The sequence below is a fragment of the Megascapheus bottae genome, chromosome 22 (assembly GCF_031878675.1).
Source record: "Megascapheus bottae isolate mThoBot1 chromosome 22, mThoBot2.hap1, whole genome shotgun sequence".
Taxonomy (NCBI): Eukaryota; Metazoa; Chordata; class Mammalia; order Rodentia; family Geomyidae; genus Megascapheus; species Megascapheus bottae.
Window position 1 is genome coordinate 974,421 of NC_143530.1, and position 17,276 is coordinate 991,696.

The following is a 17,276-nucleotide window of genomic DNA, read 5'->3' on the forward strand; positions in this document are numbered from 1 at the left end:
ATTAAGTATCTGGGATTACAGGCACTGGCCACTATGTTTGTTTTGTAACGGTTAAAAATAAGCGGCTTGTACGGATAGCCCAGCAACTCTGGAGGTAGAGACAGGAAGGTGATAGTTCAAGGCCAACTAAGAGGGGTGGAGGAAGACAAAATCCCAAAGTGCCAAGTGCCACCAAAAGAAAAAAAAAAGTAACCCAGGCAAAACCAAGTTTGAAATATACTGAAATGTCCATTGATATATAGAATATGGTATATTCAGTGAGATGCTGTTCTTTATAGAGGAACTTCTACAGTATGTTAAAACCTGAATATATCCTGCAAAATGAAAAGAACTAGAAAGTAGGACACAAAGCAGTGGGTGTGCCTGAGGCTGGGGGCAGCAGTGGTGTGGGGCCAGTGGAATGGAGAGTTATTATTGGTAATATACTCCAGGAAAGGAAAAACTGCACCTGAAAACCTTGGGTTTTACTTGTAACCTGGATAGGACATGTAAGCAGTGGGTTTGAGAGTGGATCTGTTCCCCTGTTTGTACAGGTGTCTTTAATACGTCCGGAGGACGTCACTTGGGCCAGAATTCCAGCACTCTTAATGGCGGAGACATCATCAACCTCAGACCTAACAAACAAAGGACCAAGAAAACCCGAAACCCCTTTAGCAGCTGTAGCGTCCTCTGAGGTGTTGTTGGGGGAGCAGGGATGGAGTGTGCCGTGCAGTTTGCGGAGACACCTGCAGCCACTGCCGTATTTCACAAGCATCCAAGCAGCCTTCGTGCCTGATGGCTCCCTGATGGCTGACAGACTCAAGCACTGTCCTGCAGAGCTTCAGAGCGTGGAGCGGGACCTGTGGTGGAAACCCCATTTTCATAGTTCTATTTTAGACGAAGTTTCTCCTGTTTTTGAAAAAAGTGCTATGAAAACAGGTTTTGCTGTCTAATTCTATTGTAACCGGTTTTAAGACAGTGGCACTCTTTTTCTGAAAACTAGTATCCAGCTGGAATTCGTGTAGCACACAATGCTGAAGGCAACCCTAAGCCTTGCCGGATGTGCTGGTGTGGAGGAAGTCGTGTAGTCAGTGGGTCCTGAGCAAACATGGAGAGTCACTCATGAAATCATTTACTTGTCTCTTTTATTTTTGAATAAGAAACTACACAATTTTGCAAAATGAGCTTGGACTTTTAACAAGTGCTTTGTGCCAAAAAAAAACCCCCAAAAGCCTAATTCTTAAAAGTGCTTTTTACTATCTTGTCTGACAGGGTAGACAGGGTAGACAGATGCTGCCACTTCTCCGTGGGGCACTTAGTGAAGAGTCCTGTGTGAGCCCACCGGCCAGCCAGGTCCCAGATGAGGAGCACGGAGGGGTTGGCACACTTGGCTGCTGACCGAGACCATTTTTAACAGTGCACAAAAGGTTAACTTTAGTCCTAATCCAAGTTGTGGATTTTATAATGCCTTGCAATGCTAAAATACCCCCTATTTACACAGTTTTGTATATTATTTATTGCTTAATCTCTCCAGCCCTTGGCCTGTGTAGCGCTCTCTCAGGAACCCTGCGGCCATCACATGATCCCCCAGGATGGTCTCGGGCCACCCCACAGCCTCAGTGAAATGCCTCGCCCAGCTGACGAGGCTAGTCAGAACAGACAGGAAACAGCTTGGCACGACTGGTGTGGCTTGGGGTAGCAGCCTTCCAAAGGCAACTGTGACCTCTGCTACAGGTAGTTACTCTCTGTGGTAGGTCTCTTTCTAATGGATAGCATCTCATTTTTACAAGACTTCAAAATAGATAAAAATATTTTTCTTGGAAAATGTCACGAAGTCATTTTACATTTTTGTACTGCAATACTGGTGTTTTTGTATTTCCCTTAGGATTTACCTAATGATTAAGCCTCCTCCCTGCCCCGTCCTCACCTTCTTGGCTTTGAGGGCATCATAGTGGTCTCAGTACCACAGATTCCTTTTGTCGCAGGTGGTTGCTGTCACTCCCATTGCTGGCCGGGGGTAAGAGTGTCTGGGGCTCAGCTGTTGGCCATGCGCACTTTTCTACACCCTTGAGATCAGTCGCTTGATGTCTCTGCACCAAGTGTATTTTGTGGCAAATAATCTAAGGCCTTATTAGCAGGAGAGTCTTTTGTTATATAATGTTCTATTTCACATTGACTAAATGTATGTGAGTAAAAGTCTGCGCTACTTTTCTATAAAAATGTAATACTTGATTATGGTTCCAATTCCCTTAAAAATTGGAGTATAATTTTATGTGCCTGATTTTATCTATTTTAAAATAAGAACTAAAGAGGTCTCTGTTACATACTTGAACTTTTACTTTTCTGTCTCCTATCTAATCAGTCATTAAGTAGGTCTAAAAAGCAGCCACAAGTGATGTTTCTCAATTTAATAAATTCTAAAACCTTCAAAATTCATTTTTTTCCTTTCTGATCCTCAAGCTTTTAAAACAACCTTATATTTTCTAATGTAACCATGGATGCTAAAGGAAACCTTCAAGAGTGCAGGGCATTGTACATTTACACAAATGCAGAGACAGCTATGGAATAACTGCCACATCGAAAAGTTCCTCGGATTTCCTTTGTTTGCTCACTGCCTATGAATTAAATAGTATAGTATAGAAAGCAGCCCATAATAAAGCAATACAGTCAAGAGAATCAGGCTAAATGGTTGCCTTCAGCTCTGCCCCAAGTTGAGTGTACATGTACTTCAAAATAACGTCAAAACTACCCAAGAGCGGTGCGCACTGTCCACTGCAGGCCAGAGGCTGAGGGATGGGCTCTTCCTGAGGACCGCAGGCGGCCTGCCTGGCTAGGACTGTGCAGCACTGTTACTGTCGGCACCTTCACCTAAACCCAGGCAGACTGCGGTGGATCTGCTCATCTACAAAATCCAACCCCTAGGGTCGCGGCACCCTGCACTCAACTGGCCTGTTTTAGCGAGCATAAGTATGCATGTCATACTAGGTCAAAGTAAATCTACTATACATGTGAATTTGCAAACAAGTAAAGCCAACAGTGATCACAAGGCCCGAGACCCATGATTCCCTATTACCAGCTCACATTCCTGTCTGCCCCCTTGAAGAGTCCACAATGGGATACTGGCAAACACAAAAATTTTGGATTAAGTGAAAAACTGAACCCCTTCTCTATTTTCATTACTAATAAATAATGCTTCTGTAAAACTGAATTGGAGCCACTTGTGTTTGTATTCAGTTATAGTTTTGCCCTCAAGTTGATTAAAACTTCGATGATGATATCCAAATAAAAAAATAAGTGTGTTTAAGGTAGAATTATGTGTAAAATGTGTCACCCGTGTAGAGCTAAAGAGTAGTGTGATTTAGAAATAAAATAACTGGACACTGGTGGCTCATGCTTGTAATCCTAGCTACTCAAGAGGATGAGATCTGAGAATCACATGGTTCCAAGCCAGGTTGGCCAGGAAAGTCCATGAGACTTCTAACCAACTGGCAAAAAGCCAGAAGTAGAGGTGGAAAAGTGCCAATCAGCCTCAAGTGTAAAAGCTAAGGGAGAGCTTCCAGGCCCTGAGTTCAAGCCCCAGTCCTGACATTGGCATGTGTATGTATGTATGCAAGCACAAATCAAAATATTTGCTCTGATACTTTACCTGTATTTAGTATTCTATTAATTTTATTGATTTTGGTTATTTTGTACACCTTTTTAGCACTTTTAGTTCTGCCTTAGAAACTTCCTTTTATAAATATCTACCAGTCCTAATTGTCCCATCTTGCTCGGGTTTGTCTTTCTGTCCTGTCTAGTTCTAATGCATTGTGCCTGTGTGTGTCAGGCGCCAGGGCTCAGCATGCTGCATGCCTCCTCACAAGCACTGGAAGGACTGCCCCGCACCTCTGCTGGCTGGAGCAGGCTCACAGGGTACACAGTTCTCTGCCTTGTCCAGCGTCACTTTGGAGTCTGTCTAAGTAGACACAGAGAATGCTGCAATTCTACTGTACTTTGTGTCTTTATGTAGTATCACATCTAGCCTTTGAAAAGAATTACCACCCTGTGTGTATCAGACGTATGGACCTCATTTACACAGCCATCTTAGGGGCGGACAGGGTTTCTGCTCGTGTAAACCAGTTTGTGGTTTTCAGCCTGTTAAGATGCTCTGCTGGCTCCACTGGAGCAGGTCTCCAGTGTTTGACTACCTCTTCAGTGGGAACGCAAACCCTCTGACCAGAGCGCCATGGGTACAGGGCCGTACAGGGCCGCACCTGCGCAGAGTCGGGCAGCTGTGCTCAAGGTCACCTGGCTAGTGTTTCTTCCAAGAAGGCAAGGCTGACAGCGCGGGGGGGGGGGGGGGGGGGGGCTCAGCAGTGGGGGCAGGGCCACATCACTGCCATGCTTCCCTTTCCCATCTACCAAAACCATGCTTTGTGCAGGACTTCCACTCTGGCCTCCAACTGCCGTCATACTGCAGAGAGCCTGTCTTTGCAGACACAGGCAGAAGAGCCAGCACAGACAGTACAGTCCTGAGAAGTAGGGCTAGCAGGAGACAGCAGAAGGGCTGCACTAAAGTTGCGGTTACAGTCTAGGAAGTGCATAGAAATTGGGATGGGTAAAACCTACAATCTCCATGCTCACTTTGCATCATCAGTAAGGTGGCTCACCCTGGAAGATCAGAAGCAGTGCAGACCAGAGACCTTGGAGATGGAGGATCACCACTCTTCAAGTCTGTGAAAAGAAATGAATGATTGCTAATCCAACTGCATTACAATGAACCGGAGAGACACAATGCAGAGAAAAGAGGTCAAGGAGACAGCCAGAGCTCCTGGAGTGGATGTGAAGGGTGGAATTACTCAGTATCATACTGGAGAACCTGAGAAACTCGGATTGTTCCTTAGTTTTCATAATGATGACATAAAAACACCTTACTGGGCAGGAAATCTGATGACTGCAAAGCAGGAGTCTGTGGACAAACCACGAAGCTCTGCCACAGGTAGAGGAAAACTCCTGTGAGAACAAAGCTTGACAGTCACAACTGGATTTTCATGACAGAAGACCAGCAGCATTTTCTCCCTGGTACATCCAGCTTCAGAGATGTAAAACCAGTCTACTACCTCTTTCTCAACATGACTACATCCTATCAAGACAGGAGGGGAAAACTGGGAGAGAAAGAGGGGAAGACACTATTCAAAAAAGGTACCCATTACCTGACTTATGAATGGTAATCTCTCAACATCACCTGTATACATGTATTTTAAACAAATGAGTGAGAAATACTCAGTGCAGTAATGGAGAAATGGTTTAGGTTGTTCTGTATCAACAGAACTATATATCCCATAGCTTCATTTATTATAGGTAAAGGAAGCAATACATGCGTCAACCTTGTTTGACTCCATGTGAAATAATGGCTTGGTGTTAAAAAAAAAAGTCTAATGTTCAATGCTGAACAGTATCACAGAAATGGATGTTCTAATTACTGAAGATACTGTAGATTGAAAACCAAGAGGAATAGAGTAAGGGGCTCTATGGGCAGAGCACGCTGCAATAACAGCAACAACTGACAAACCAACAAACGACCAGGGTGAGGGGATGGGTGAGATGGGGAGGACAGGGAGCTGAGACCCGCACACAATGTCCAGGGTGAGGGGATGGAGGAGATGGGGAGGACAGGGAGCTGAGACCGGCACACAAATGTCCAGGGTGAGGGGATGGAGGAGATGGGGAGGACAGGGAGCTGAGACCCTCACACAAATGTCCAGGGTGAGGGGATGGATGGAGGAGATGGGGAGGACAGGGAGCTGAGACCGGCACACAAATGTCCAGGGTGAGGGGATGGAGGAGATGGGGAGGACAGGGAGCTGAGACCCGCACACAAATGTCCAGGGTGAGGGGATGGAGGAGATGGGGAGGACAGGGAGCCGAGACCCGCACACAAATGTCCAGGGTGAGGGAATGGAGGAGATGGGGAGGACAGGGAGCTGAGACCCGCACACAAATGTCCAGTGTGAGGGGATGGAGGAGATGGGGAGGACAGGGAGCTGAGACCTGCACACAAATGTCCAGTATGAGGGGATGGAGGAGATGAGGAGGACATGGAGCTGAGACCGGCACACAATGTCCAGTGTGAGGGAATGGGTGAGATGGGGAGGACAGGGAGCTGAGACCCGCACACAAATGTCCAGTGTGAGGGAATGGGTGAGATGGGGAGGACAGGGAGCTGAGACCCTCACACAAATGTCCAGTGTGAGGGAATGGATGAGATGGGGAGGACATGGAGCTGAGACCGGCACACAAATGTCCAGTGTGAGGGGATGGAGGAGATGAGGAGGACACGGAGCTGAGACCGGCACACAAATGTCCAGTGTGAGGGGATGGAGGAGATGAGGAGGACACGGAGCTGAGACCGGCACACAAATGTCCAGTGTGAGGGGATAGAGGAGATGGTGAGGGTACGGAGCTGAGACCCTCACACAAATGTCCAGGGTGAGGGGATGGAGGAGATGGGGAGGACACGGAGCTGAGACCCTCACACAAATGTCCAGAGTGAGGGGATGGAGGAGATGAGGAGGACACGGAGCTGAGACCGGCACACAAATGTCCAGGGTAAGGGGATGGAGGAGATGGGGAGGACACGGAGCTGAGACCCTCACACAAATGTCCAGTGTGAGGGGATGGAGATGGGGAGGACATGGAGCTGAGACCCTCACACAAATGTCCAGTGTGAGGGGATGGAGGAGATGGGGAGGACACGGAGCTGAGACCCTCACACAAATGTCCAGTGGGAGGGGATGGAGGAGATGAGGAGAACACGGAGCTGAGACCCTCACACAAATGTCCAGGGTGAGGGGATGGAGGAAATGGGGAGGACACGGAGCTGAGACCCTCACACAAATGTCCAGTGGGAGGGGATGGAAGAGATGGGGAGGACACAGAGCTGAGACCCTCACACAAATGTTCAGGGTGAGGGAATGGAGGAGATGGGGAGGACAGGGAGCTGAGACCCGCACACAAATGTCCAGTGTGAGGGGATGGAGGAGATGGGGAGGACAGGGAGCTGAGACCGGCACACAAATGTCCAGTGTGAGGGGATGGAGGAGATGGGGAGGACACGGAGCTGAGACCGGCACACAAATGTCCAGTGTGAGGGGATGGAGGAGATGGTGAGGGCACGGAGCTGAGACCCTCACACAAATGTCCAGGGTGAGGGGATGGAGATGGGGAAGACATGGAGCTGAGACCCTCACACAAATGTCCAGGGTGAGGGGAATGGAGAAGACGGGAAGGACATGGAGCTGAGACCCACACACAAATGTTCAGGGTGAGGGAATGGGTGAGATGGGGAGGACATGGAGCTGAGACCCTCACACAAATGTCCAGGGTGAGGGGAATGGAGAAGATGGGGAGGACAGGGAGCTGAGACCCGCACACAAATGTTCAGTGTGAGGGGATGGAGGAAATGGGGAGGATACGGGGCTGAGACCCTCACACAAATGTCCAGCGTGAGGGGATGGAGGAGATGGGGAGGGCACGGAGCTGAGACCCTCACACAAATGTCCAGGGTGAGGGAATGGAGGAGACGGGAAGGACACAGAGCTGAGACCCTCATACAAATGTCCAGTGTGAGGGGATGGAGGAGATGAGGAGGACACAGAGCTGAGACCTGCACACAAATGTCCAGGGTGAGGGAATGGAGGAGATGAGGAGGACACGGAGCTGAGACCCTCACACAAATGTCCAGTGTGAGGGGATGGAGGAGATGAGGAGGACACAGAGCTGAGACCTGCACACAAATGTGCAGTGTGAGGGGATGGAGGAGATGTTGAGGGCACGGAGCTGAGACCCGCACACAAATGTCCAGTGTGAGGGGATGGAAGAGATGAGGAGAACACGGAGCTGAGACCCTCACACAAATGTCCAGGGTGAGGGGATGGAGGAGATGGGGAGGACACGGAGCTGAGACCCTCACACAAATGTCCAGTGGGAGGGGATGGAGGAGATGAGGAGAACACGGAGCTGAGACCCTCACACAAATGTCCAGTGTGAGGGGATGGAGGAGATGAGGAGGACATGGAGCTGAGACCCTCACACAAATGTTCAGGGTGAGGGAATGGAGGAGATGGGGAGGACAGGGAGCTGAGACCGGCACACAAATGTCCAGGGTGAGGGGATGGAGAAGATGGGGAGGACATGGAGCTGAGACCCTCACACAAATGTTCAGGGTGAGGGAATGGAGGAGATGGGGAGGACAGGGAGCTGAGACCCGCACACAAATGTCCAGTGTGAGGGGATGGAGGAGATGGGGAGGACAGGGAGCTGAGACCGGCACACAAATGTCCAGGGTGAGGGAATGGAGGAGATGGGAAGGACACAGAGCTGAGACCCTCACACAAATGTCCAGTGTGAGGGAATGGAGGAGATGGGGAGGACACGGAGCTGAGACCCTCACACAAATGTCCAGTGTGAAGGGATGGAGGAGATGGGGAGGACACGGAGCTGAGACCCTCACACAAATGTCCAGGGTGAGGGAATGGAGGAGATGGGGAGGACACGGAGCTGAGACCCTCACACAAATGTCCAGGGTGGGGGCCTGGAGTTTGGCTTAGTGGTTAAAGTGCTTGCCTAGCATGCACAAAGACCCGGGTTCGACTCCACGGTACCACATACATAGAAAAAACCCGGAAGTGGTGCTGAGGCTCCAGTGGTAGAGTTCTAGCCTTGAGAGAGTCCAAGGACAGAGCTCAGGCCCTGAGCTCAAGCCCAGGACTGGCAAAAAAAAAAAAAAAAAAAAAGAAATGTCCAGGGTGAGGGAATGGACGAGCTAGCTGGGAATGATACAGAAAGATCTGGAAGCTGACAAGCAGGCTTGTTTAAAAACGGGTGTGAAGAGGAAGGTACCACACTGAAAGTTTGAGAAATGATGCATTTAAGATTAAGTGCACATAATTTTTCACGATAGTGAAAGTGAAGCTAATTTTCTCACATTTTGCTTCCATTTATATAAAAATACAATCACTAATTTTCGAATCTTTACATTCAAAATGGTATTTGACACAGATGCATAAGAACGGAATGACAGCAGGCATGAAAAGGTCTGATGTGATTCCTGTCACCTTCCAAGCACGAGCTTTTTGTGGTGTGTGTAGGTTGTTCAAGACAAGAGTCTCCAGTCAGCCACGTGGCACAGTGCAGGGTACAACACTATGACAGTGGTGCCGTGACCCTGGCCGAGACCACCTCCCCACATGCCACGCGAGCACTGGACACGTGGTGCCAGATTCTGGTACCTGGCAATTCAATTTAAGAACTGCATAACAAAATCTTTCTGGGTTTAATATTTGCAAAACACTTGATGTTAGAATAGCTTCTCATCTGAAACAACTATTGGCATCAAATAAGAGGTGGTGTTTGACATAAAGAACAAGTTGTTACTTGGGAAAGTACTTTAGCATTGTGACAGTACCAAAATGCCTGTAGGTTCAAGGACTAATTAAATTTGCCTTCATTTTGTTGCAGAGTTTTGGAGCCAGCACCTTTGGAATGCTCTAATAGCTTGATGGACTTATCAGAGTTTTCGATATTTCTAAGCAGAGTCTCTAATCTTCTCTTAATTTTCTTCTGATCTTCAAGAGCACAGCCAATTACTATGGACTGAAACTTCTGGTCAACGGGCCCAGCAGGCACCTCAGACGAACACGCACTGTAGAGAGACATGAGATGACTCTTGGCGCTTCCCAAGTCATCCAGAAACTTACTGACCACCTCATCTATGATCCTCGTGGCGTGCTTCAGGGACTCGTGCTGCTGGGGGCTTCTAATTGTTTCCACTGACACTTCAACAGTGAGGGTTCGTCCCATCAAACGGTTTGCTGTCAGATTTAATTCTTCTCTTTCCCCTAAACATAAAAACGTTTGAAACAACCATCAATACAAGACACGGACTTAGCATGACAAGAACATCAAGGCATTCATTGGTGACTCAATTTGTTCTCTACAAGCACTTCTCAGAAGTTTTTAAAGATAAAAGCTAACAGCATAGAGGACTAACTGGTAGTGTCCAGTGCAGAGCAAGGCTGTAAGACAGCTTTCCTGCTTAATCTCTACACAGAGACAGCAGACAGCTCCCCAGGTCTGTGTGTCTGCACACAGTGGGCAGCTCTGCATCAGTAACTGGGTGAAGATGCCTCAGCTTACTTGGCGCTGCAGCAGAAGCCTCACAGGATGTGTGTGAGGAGGAGGAGGAGGAGGAAGAGGAGGAGGAGGAGGAGGAGGAGGAGGAGTGGTGATTACAGGTTCCACACGAGGACACAGCTGTTCACAGTACACTACGCAGGCTTTGGCTGCAAAGTAGCAGTGGCAGTGAAGAGCAGTCTGGCCTCCCAGCCAGTCACTGACTCCACCCCTCCAAGGGATGGAAGCAGGCCAGAGGTCCAGCGATGTGACCAGCCCAGCTGGCTGGGGAGCTCTGTCAATACGTCTCAAGCTACAATTAGGCAGCAGCCCCTTCTTGTCCTGTCCCACACCTTCCTAGCTCCTGATCCTCAGCCAAGACTAGAGTCACACTACTCACTCACCTCGCCAGCTCCACGTCCCACCAGCACGGCAGGAGTGTGGCCAGGAAGTCCAGTGCAGGAGAGCCAAGCCAGTGACCCCAGCCTCCCGGAGAGCTCGGCTACAACACAACCTGACAGCACCTGTGGGCTCCCTGGGTGGAACTCTTCTTCTTATCCTCTAAACTCAGCTCTTACTATGCCTCAATGTGCACCTTTTGTCCTGCACTCCCACAGCTTACAAAGACACTAAGAATGGACATGAGGTCAACCAGATGGCCACAGCCATGCTGGACCGGCGGCCCGGGGCAAGTGGCTGCTGTGATGGACAGCTGCACGGCCCTCCCGAGCCCTCCCTGGGGGCTCTCACCGTCACTGATCTGCCGCATGTCCTGGCTGTTCTGGATGCTGTGGATCATCTCCAGAAGGACTTCCTTCTCCTGTTCCACAGCACTTGCTGCTTCTCTCAAGGCCTCCACCCTGGGTGGAGGAAGAGAAGAGACAGTCAGCCTGTGGGCGGTCGCCTCAACCTTCCTCTCTCCAGCCAACAAAGATCATCAGGAACACTTCCAAAGGGACGTCACCTGATTTACACTTGATTTTCATTTCACTGACTCTATTAGTCTTTCTACGCTAACAATCAGAAAATAATTGTCAATAGACAATAGTTATTTCTTCCCAATAAAATTATCTTTCCCTTAGAATATTGACCTAAGGTACTCAAGTGCTATATCAAACAGTGCTAGTTATCTTTTTCCAAATTCAAAGTAGGTTTGTGGTGTAAATCCGAACTATAAATAAAAGTATAAAGCCAAATTTTAAAACTAGGCTTTAGAATCATAAAAGCAAAAGAGTCTCAAATATCTGAAAGTTCTCTATAGGACAGTGTCTCACAGGTTCAAAACTTAAGTTGTCAGCATTTACAAAGTGCGCTAGTAACAGAACTCTCCTCCACGTTTACCAGAAATCTGAAGGTTCCAATCCAGACTGCTGCCTTAAATGGGCACAGAAGAAACGGCTTCACCGACGTTTCAGCCCATGCCGGCTCCATAAAAGGACTCTTCCTTCTCAACCCAGTCAAACACATGCTGTTTCCCTCCCTGTCACCCACCTGTCACATCCCAAAGAGCCCCAACAGGCTGGGGAAGCTACACCAAGGCTTTAAGCTTCAAGACAGTAACACGTGCAGAACGCCATGCTCCTGAGAGCCAGTAAGGGCAAAAATTCGGTGAGAGTCTTATTTGATAGATTTGGCTGGAAACAACACAACATTCTATAAACAGCAATATGGCACCGATCCCGCTCGTTAACACCACTCCTTACCCACCCCAGCATTTCATATGAGCAAGGTCTGACAGTGGACTGGGGCCGGGTACATGTGAAAGAGACAGAGCTGTCACTTGCAGGAAGTGATCGCAGCAAGAACACAACCCATGACTCCAAACTGCGTATAAATGCCAGCAGCCATGTAACCGATAAAACACTACTCAAAGAAGACATTGCTTTTTGAAAAAATACAGGATTATCAAGAAAACTTACAAAAAAAAAGAAAAGAAAAAGAAAACTGCATGCTGATCTAAAATAAGGTTTCATGCAGCATATGTTGTCATAGTGAATTTTGGGGATTGTTAACAAAATGGAAGAGGAGACATTGTAATAAAATTAGCCTCAAAGCTATTTGGGGTTGGAGACAAGACTTAGTGGCAACTTGCCTAGCATATGTGAGGCCTTAGACTTGATGCCAGGCACCCCTCCACCCCCCTACACACATTGTCATTAAATGAAATAAAAGGAAATAAAAACATTTGTGCTAGGCATGGTGGCTTACACCTGTAACCCTAGCTACTCAGGAGGCTGAGATCTGAAGATCATAGTTCAAAGCCAGCCTGGGCACTAAGACTATGAGACTCTTATCTCCAATTAACCACTAGAAAACAGGAAGTAGGGCTGTGGCTCAAGGGGTAGGGTGGTAGCCTTGACCTGAAGAGCTCAGGGACAGTGCCCAAGCCCAGAGTTCAAGCCCCATCACACACACACACACACACACACACACAAAAGCATTTTGTGGGGAATTTTCTTTGGGTGTTTTTTTGTTGTTGCTGTTTTGTTTTTTTACAACTTTCTTCTTTCATTTTTTTCCTAGTACCAGAATTTTTGCTCAGGGCCTTAATGTTTCCTTAGCTCACTCGCTCAGCTGGCACTGTAGCACTTGGTCCATACTTCTACCTCAAATAAAATCCAGTGAATGAAATTGCCTCGGCTGGCTCCACATCACATTCCTCTAGTTCTCAGCCTCTGAGTAGGTAGAATCACAGGTTTGAACCACCAGCATCAGGTAACACTTCTTTACATGTAGTAGAAACAACCAGAGATTTTCCTAGCAAAAAACAGGCATGTAAAGAAAACTTTCCCTCAGCCTAATTTTAATTATGTTCTAAGATCTAAGTGCCGTGACTGTATACAGAGATTCCCTTCTTGAATACTTGTTTGTTAAACATGTCTTTTGACATATGATGTAAAAATCAATGTTAATTCTTTAATTAAAAAAAAAAACACATCATGTACACCTTTTACATTTGACAGCAGAATGTCACTCTCCAGAATGTAAAGATTCTAGGGTGCTCTTCCCACATACATTATGTGTACCTTTCCCATTTTATGCAAAGGCAGAATGTAAAGATTCCAGGACACTCTTCCATGACAGCCTTCACTGGCTGTTCCTTCTGCAACATTCTCTGACACTTTCAAAACCCTAGCAGCTCAGGAAGGGTCTCTGCCAGTGCCCCCCCCCAGGCGCTCCACACCTCCTCTGCTGCTGCCCCCTCTGTTTAGTGTGGGCACCCCATCACCGGTGTGTCTTCTTACAGCTGATCCTAGAGTGCTACTTAGCCTGTTTAAACAGCCTGTGTACTGGTCAGCGGCACTTCTCTCCCTAACTCGACTCATAGACTGTGTTCTTCATGGCTTCTCCACTGGTTCTACATTAAGCACTAGGTTGTCTCACTTCTTCCCTCAGTTTTTCAGTGTGAGAAACCTGATTATCTACCTAGCACTTCCCTTGATGGCAAGAGGCAGTCAGAACTTACTAACAGATCCTGGAAGCAACCACATGTCCAAATGGGGAAAGACTTAATCCTCTCGTGGAGACAGGCCTGGGCTGTGCTCCTGGCAAAGTGCATCCAATTGTCTAAGCAGGCCCAGACAAAAGTGCCTTAGGAAAGTCACAAGAGAAAAACTGGAGCTGTGTCCTCCTGTGTCATGGTGCCATATGAATCTCTGCCACAGAAGTACCAAGGGGCCCTGTGGCAGGAGGAGAGAAAGAGGTACAGAGGCGAACACAAAGATTCAGCTCACAGGGCAGGCCGCACACAATGCCAGTGGCTGCCTCCCTCCGCGGTGTGACCTTGAGTAGCAGGCACTCAGCTGCACTTCCTCAGCTGTGAAACACACTAACAGGCGCGGGGCTGACCTTACCAAGAACAGGAACCCAAGTTAGTATGCATGCTGTGCTGGCACAGGATACATGGCAGCTACTACAGGCTTGCCATGTGAACAAACGCACTCAGTGAGAACAGGGTGTTCACGTGCAGGAAAAATGGCAAATGCTTGTAACACGGACTTCTGCAAAAGAAACGATTTCCTTAAAGGATTTTTATGGCCCTCTTATTAGATAGGCCTGCATCCAAAGAAGTCTGCAATGTTCATGTAGTGATTTTGGTAAAGGAGAACTTTTGGAGAGTTTTCCTAATCACTAAGGACTACACTTCAGATCCTATTCCCTATCAGGGATTTTTTTTTCCCCTTGTGGGTCATGGGGCCTGAACTCAGCCTGGCGCTGTCCCTGAGCTGTCCAGCTCAAGACTACCACCCTGCCCTTGAGCCAGGCCCCACTTCCCATCTTCTAGAGGTTAACTGGAGATGAATCTCAAGTTCTTCTGTGCCTGGGTTGACTTTGAACCTGGATCCTCAGATCTCAGCCTCCTGAGTGGCTGGGATCACAGGCATGGGCCACCGAGCCCGGCCTTCTGCTCCTCACTTGTAAGAAATAGGAAGGCGTGGCCGGGAGTTTGGCCTAGTGGTAGAGTGCTTGCCTAGCATGCATGAAGACCCGGGTTCGATTCCTCGGTACCACATACATAGAAAAAAGCCGGAAGTGGTGCTGAGGCTCAAGTGGTAGAGCTCCAGCCTTGAGAAAGTCCAAGGACAGTGCTCAGGCCCTGAGCCCAAGCCCAGGACTGGCAAAAAAAAAAAAAAAAAAAGAAATAGGAAGGCGTGCCTGGCCGGCCTAAGTGGTGGGACTGGAAAGCCCTTTTGTGAGCTGCAGGCTGTGCCTCCCGTCCGGGCCCACAAGGAATATTCTGGACAAGCTTCTAGACAAGAGGAACTGGATGCCTCACACACTGCCCAACTCTTCACGCCCTGGAAGGGGAATGGAGCAGGACAGCCCTGGGGGACGTCCCAACAGCCAAGGCCCCGTGCTCGTAACCTGTGCGCGCTCTGCAGGCCCGCCAGCCTTGCCCAGGCTCTCCCCGCGTGGCCGGCGGCCACTCGGGGTGTGTTCCAGGAAGGCCTGGCCTTGGGGTGGGGGAACCAACTCCGGGGGAGGGAGAGGCGTGGCCGCCGCCCGCTCAGCACGCGGTGAACACGCCAGGCCAGGCGCAGGTCGGCGTGAGGGGGGCCGCGTGGATCGCCGCAGGCGTGGGCTGGGAGACCGGGCTGCGAGGACGGGGGGCCTGGGGGGGGCGGAGGACGGGGGAGGACGGGGAGGCCGGGCGGCGGGAGGACGGGGGGGGGGCACGGGGGAGGACGGGGAGGACGGGCGGCGGCGGAGGAGGAGGACGGGGGAGGACGGGGAGGACGGGAGGACGGGGAGGCCGGGGGGGGGGGGGGGACGGGGGAGGACGGGAGGACGGGCGGCGGCGGAGGAGGAGGACGGGGGAGGACGGGGAGGACGGGGGAGGACAGGGGAGGACGGGGGGGCACGGGGGAGGACGGGGGGGGCACGGGGGAGGACGGGGGAGGACGGGGAGGCCGGGCGGCGAGGAGGGCGTTAATGTCTCTTCCCAGATTAGAGGCGGCCGGGCAGGACCAGGTCAGGCGCGCCTGGCACGTCACAGGCCGGGCCACCGCACCCTGCACGCGTTTGGCCCTCGCAGGCTCGCGTGGAAAGGTCCCTTCACCCCCCGCCACCGGCGGGGCTGGGGACGCAAAGTCCCGGAGAGGGAACGGCTCTCCCGGGGCCCCGCCGCCCCGCCGCCCCGCACAGCCCCGCCGCTGGAGTCCCAGGGCCTCCCGTAGGGCCGGCCCCGCCCCGACCTCCCGGAGACCCTGCGGCCCAGCGCGCGGGCCCCGCTCCGGACCACCGCCGGCCCGGACCACCGCCGGAGGCCGGGCCGCCCGCCCCGCCCGCCCCCAGGCCCAGGCCCAGGCCGGCCCCGAGGCGCCCCCACCTGAGCTCCAGCTGGTCCAGGCTCTCCAGCAGGCGACCCGAGCGGTCGGCCATGGACGAGGAGCGGCAGAAGCGGCCCTCGTGGGCCTTGGCGCTGATCTTGGCCTGGGCCATGCGGGCGCGGCGGCGGGCGGCGGAAGAAGAGGAGGAGGAGGAGGAGGAGGAGGAGGAGGAGGAGGAGGAGGAGGAGGAGGAGGAGGAGGAGAGCGCTAGGCGTCACTGCGGCCCCGCCTCCGTGACAGTGCCCGCCGGAGGGAGGACGATGCCAAGAAGGCGGGCGGCCCGGGCTGGGAGGGGGGAGGGAGGAGGGGAGGGGAGGGGAGAGGACTAGCAGGGAGGAGGGGAGAGGGCTAGCAGGGAGGAGGGGAGGGGAGGAGAGAGGAGGGAGGAGGGGAGAGGGCTAGCAGGCAGGAGGGGAGGGGAGGGGGGTAGCAGGGAGAAGGGGGGGCCTGGCCAGCCCAGAACCCCCAGGCAGCTCCACCAGAGGTGCACACACTGGGGCCAGGGCAGCCTCACCTAGGCCAGAGGAGGAAGGAAGCCAACCTGAGAAGCAGGGCAAATGGACTTGCTTTCTTCCCTTCTAAGCCAAGAGGGCGTGACTTTTATTCTATTAAAAATGCTCCCCTCTGCAGTTGGAGTGAAATGGCTGTGATTAACACCCACCTTCACCCCGCCTGTGAGCAACACAAAGAGCTGGAGGAGGCCAGACCACAAAGGTCAGTGCAAGATGGAGGGGCTCTGAATGCAAAGATCCACTTTGCAAATTGTGCTGCTGGCTCTTCCTCTTGTGACCACAGGGCACAGAAGGACGGTAATGACAGTCTTCTTCACAAACCCTTCCATCAGACATCAAAGCCCTTCAAGCCTGGTTCCCAGTCCCATGTGCCTATTAAGATTGTTTGATCTCAGTACATTCTGTTCTGACATGACACAAACCTGAAATCCAACGAGAGAAGTGTCAGCGTTCATCAAGAGATGTTGAAGTCATCCAGGATTCTTCTTCTCTTCTAAATCCAAGGCATTAGTAAATGTCACCAGTTTCTACCACCAGACTCCACCAGACCCTCTACTATCAGAACCCACACGTGGAACCCACCTCGATGCTCCTCCATCTGAGCTGGGTACAGATCTCCTCCTCATGGAGGCGCTCCCGAATCTCTGCCATTAGAGCCCATTTTTTCTCTACCACTAGTGGAAGCTGTCTTGATCCTTCCCATTCTTGACCCAAGCCAACAGAGTGGACGCAATACCCTCTGATTGGCTTCCCCAGTTCCATTCTTGCTTCTCAATAAAGCATCCAAATGAACTCAGTTCTA

General features: G+C 50.8%; 2 protein-coding genes across 4 annotated transcripts in view; one reads left to right on the top strand and one right to left on the bottom strand.

The window, feature by feature from the left end:
* The window catches only part of Rab23 (RAB23, member RAS oncogene family), a 14,428-nt gene extending 13,755 nt beyond the window's left edge, over positions 1 to 673 (top strand). Inside the window, exon 7 of the mRNA XM_090355446.1 lies at positions 534 to 673. Coding sequence (XP_090211572.1) covers positions 534 to 673 — 140 coding nt within the window. The remainder of the gene's footprint in view (positions 1 to 533) is intronic.
* On the bottom strand, positions 515 to 16,099 carry Bag2 (BAG cochaperone 2). 3 transcript variants are annotated; one of them, XM_090355449.1, is made up of 5 exons: positions 15,962 to 16,099; positions 10,882 to 10,991; positions 9,717 to 9,857; positions 4,629 to 4,692; positions 515 to 839 (listed from the first exon to the last, which is right to left on the bottom strand). In XM_090355449.1, the coding sequence occupies exons 1-5, from the start codon at positions 16,072 to 16,074 to the stop codon at positions 821 to 823; spliced, it is 447 nt and encodes a 148-aa protein (XP_090211575.1). In that variant the 5' UTR covers positions 16,075 to 16,099; the 3' UTR covers positions 515 to 820. The 3 variants fall into 3 exon arrangements, with proteins under 3 accessions (XP_090211575.1, XP_090211574.1, XP_090211573.1); XM_090355448.1 differs by lacking the exons at positions 515 to 839; positions 4,629 to 4,692 and adding an exon at positions 13,602 to 14,132 and having other exon boundaries at positions 8,545 to 9,857; positions 15,962 to 16,033; XM_090355447.1 differs by lacking the exons at positions 515 to 839; positions 4,629 to 4,692 and having other exon boundaries at positions 8,547 to 9,857.
* Positions 16,100 to 17,276: the final 1,177 nt, after the last annotated feature.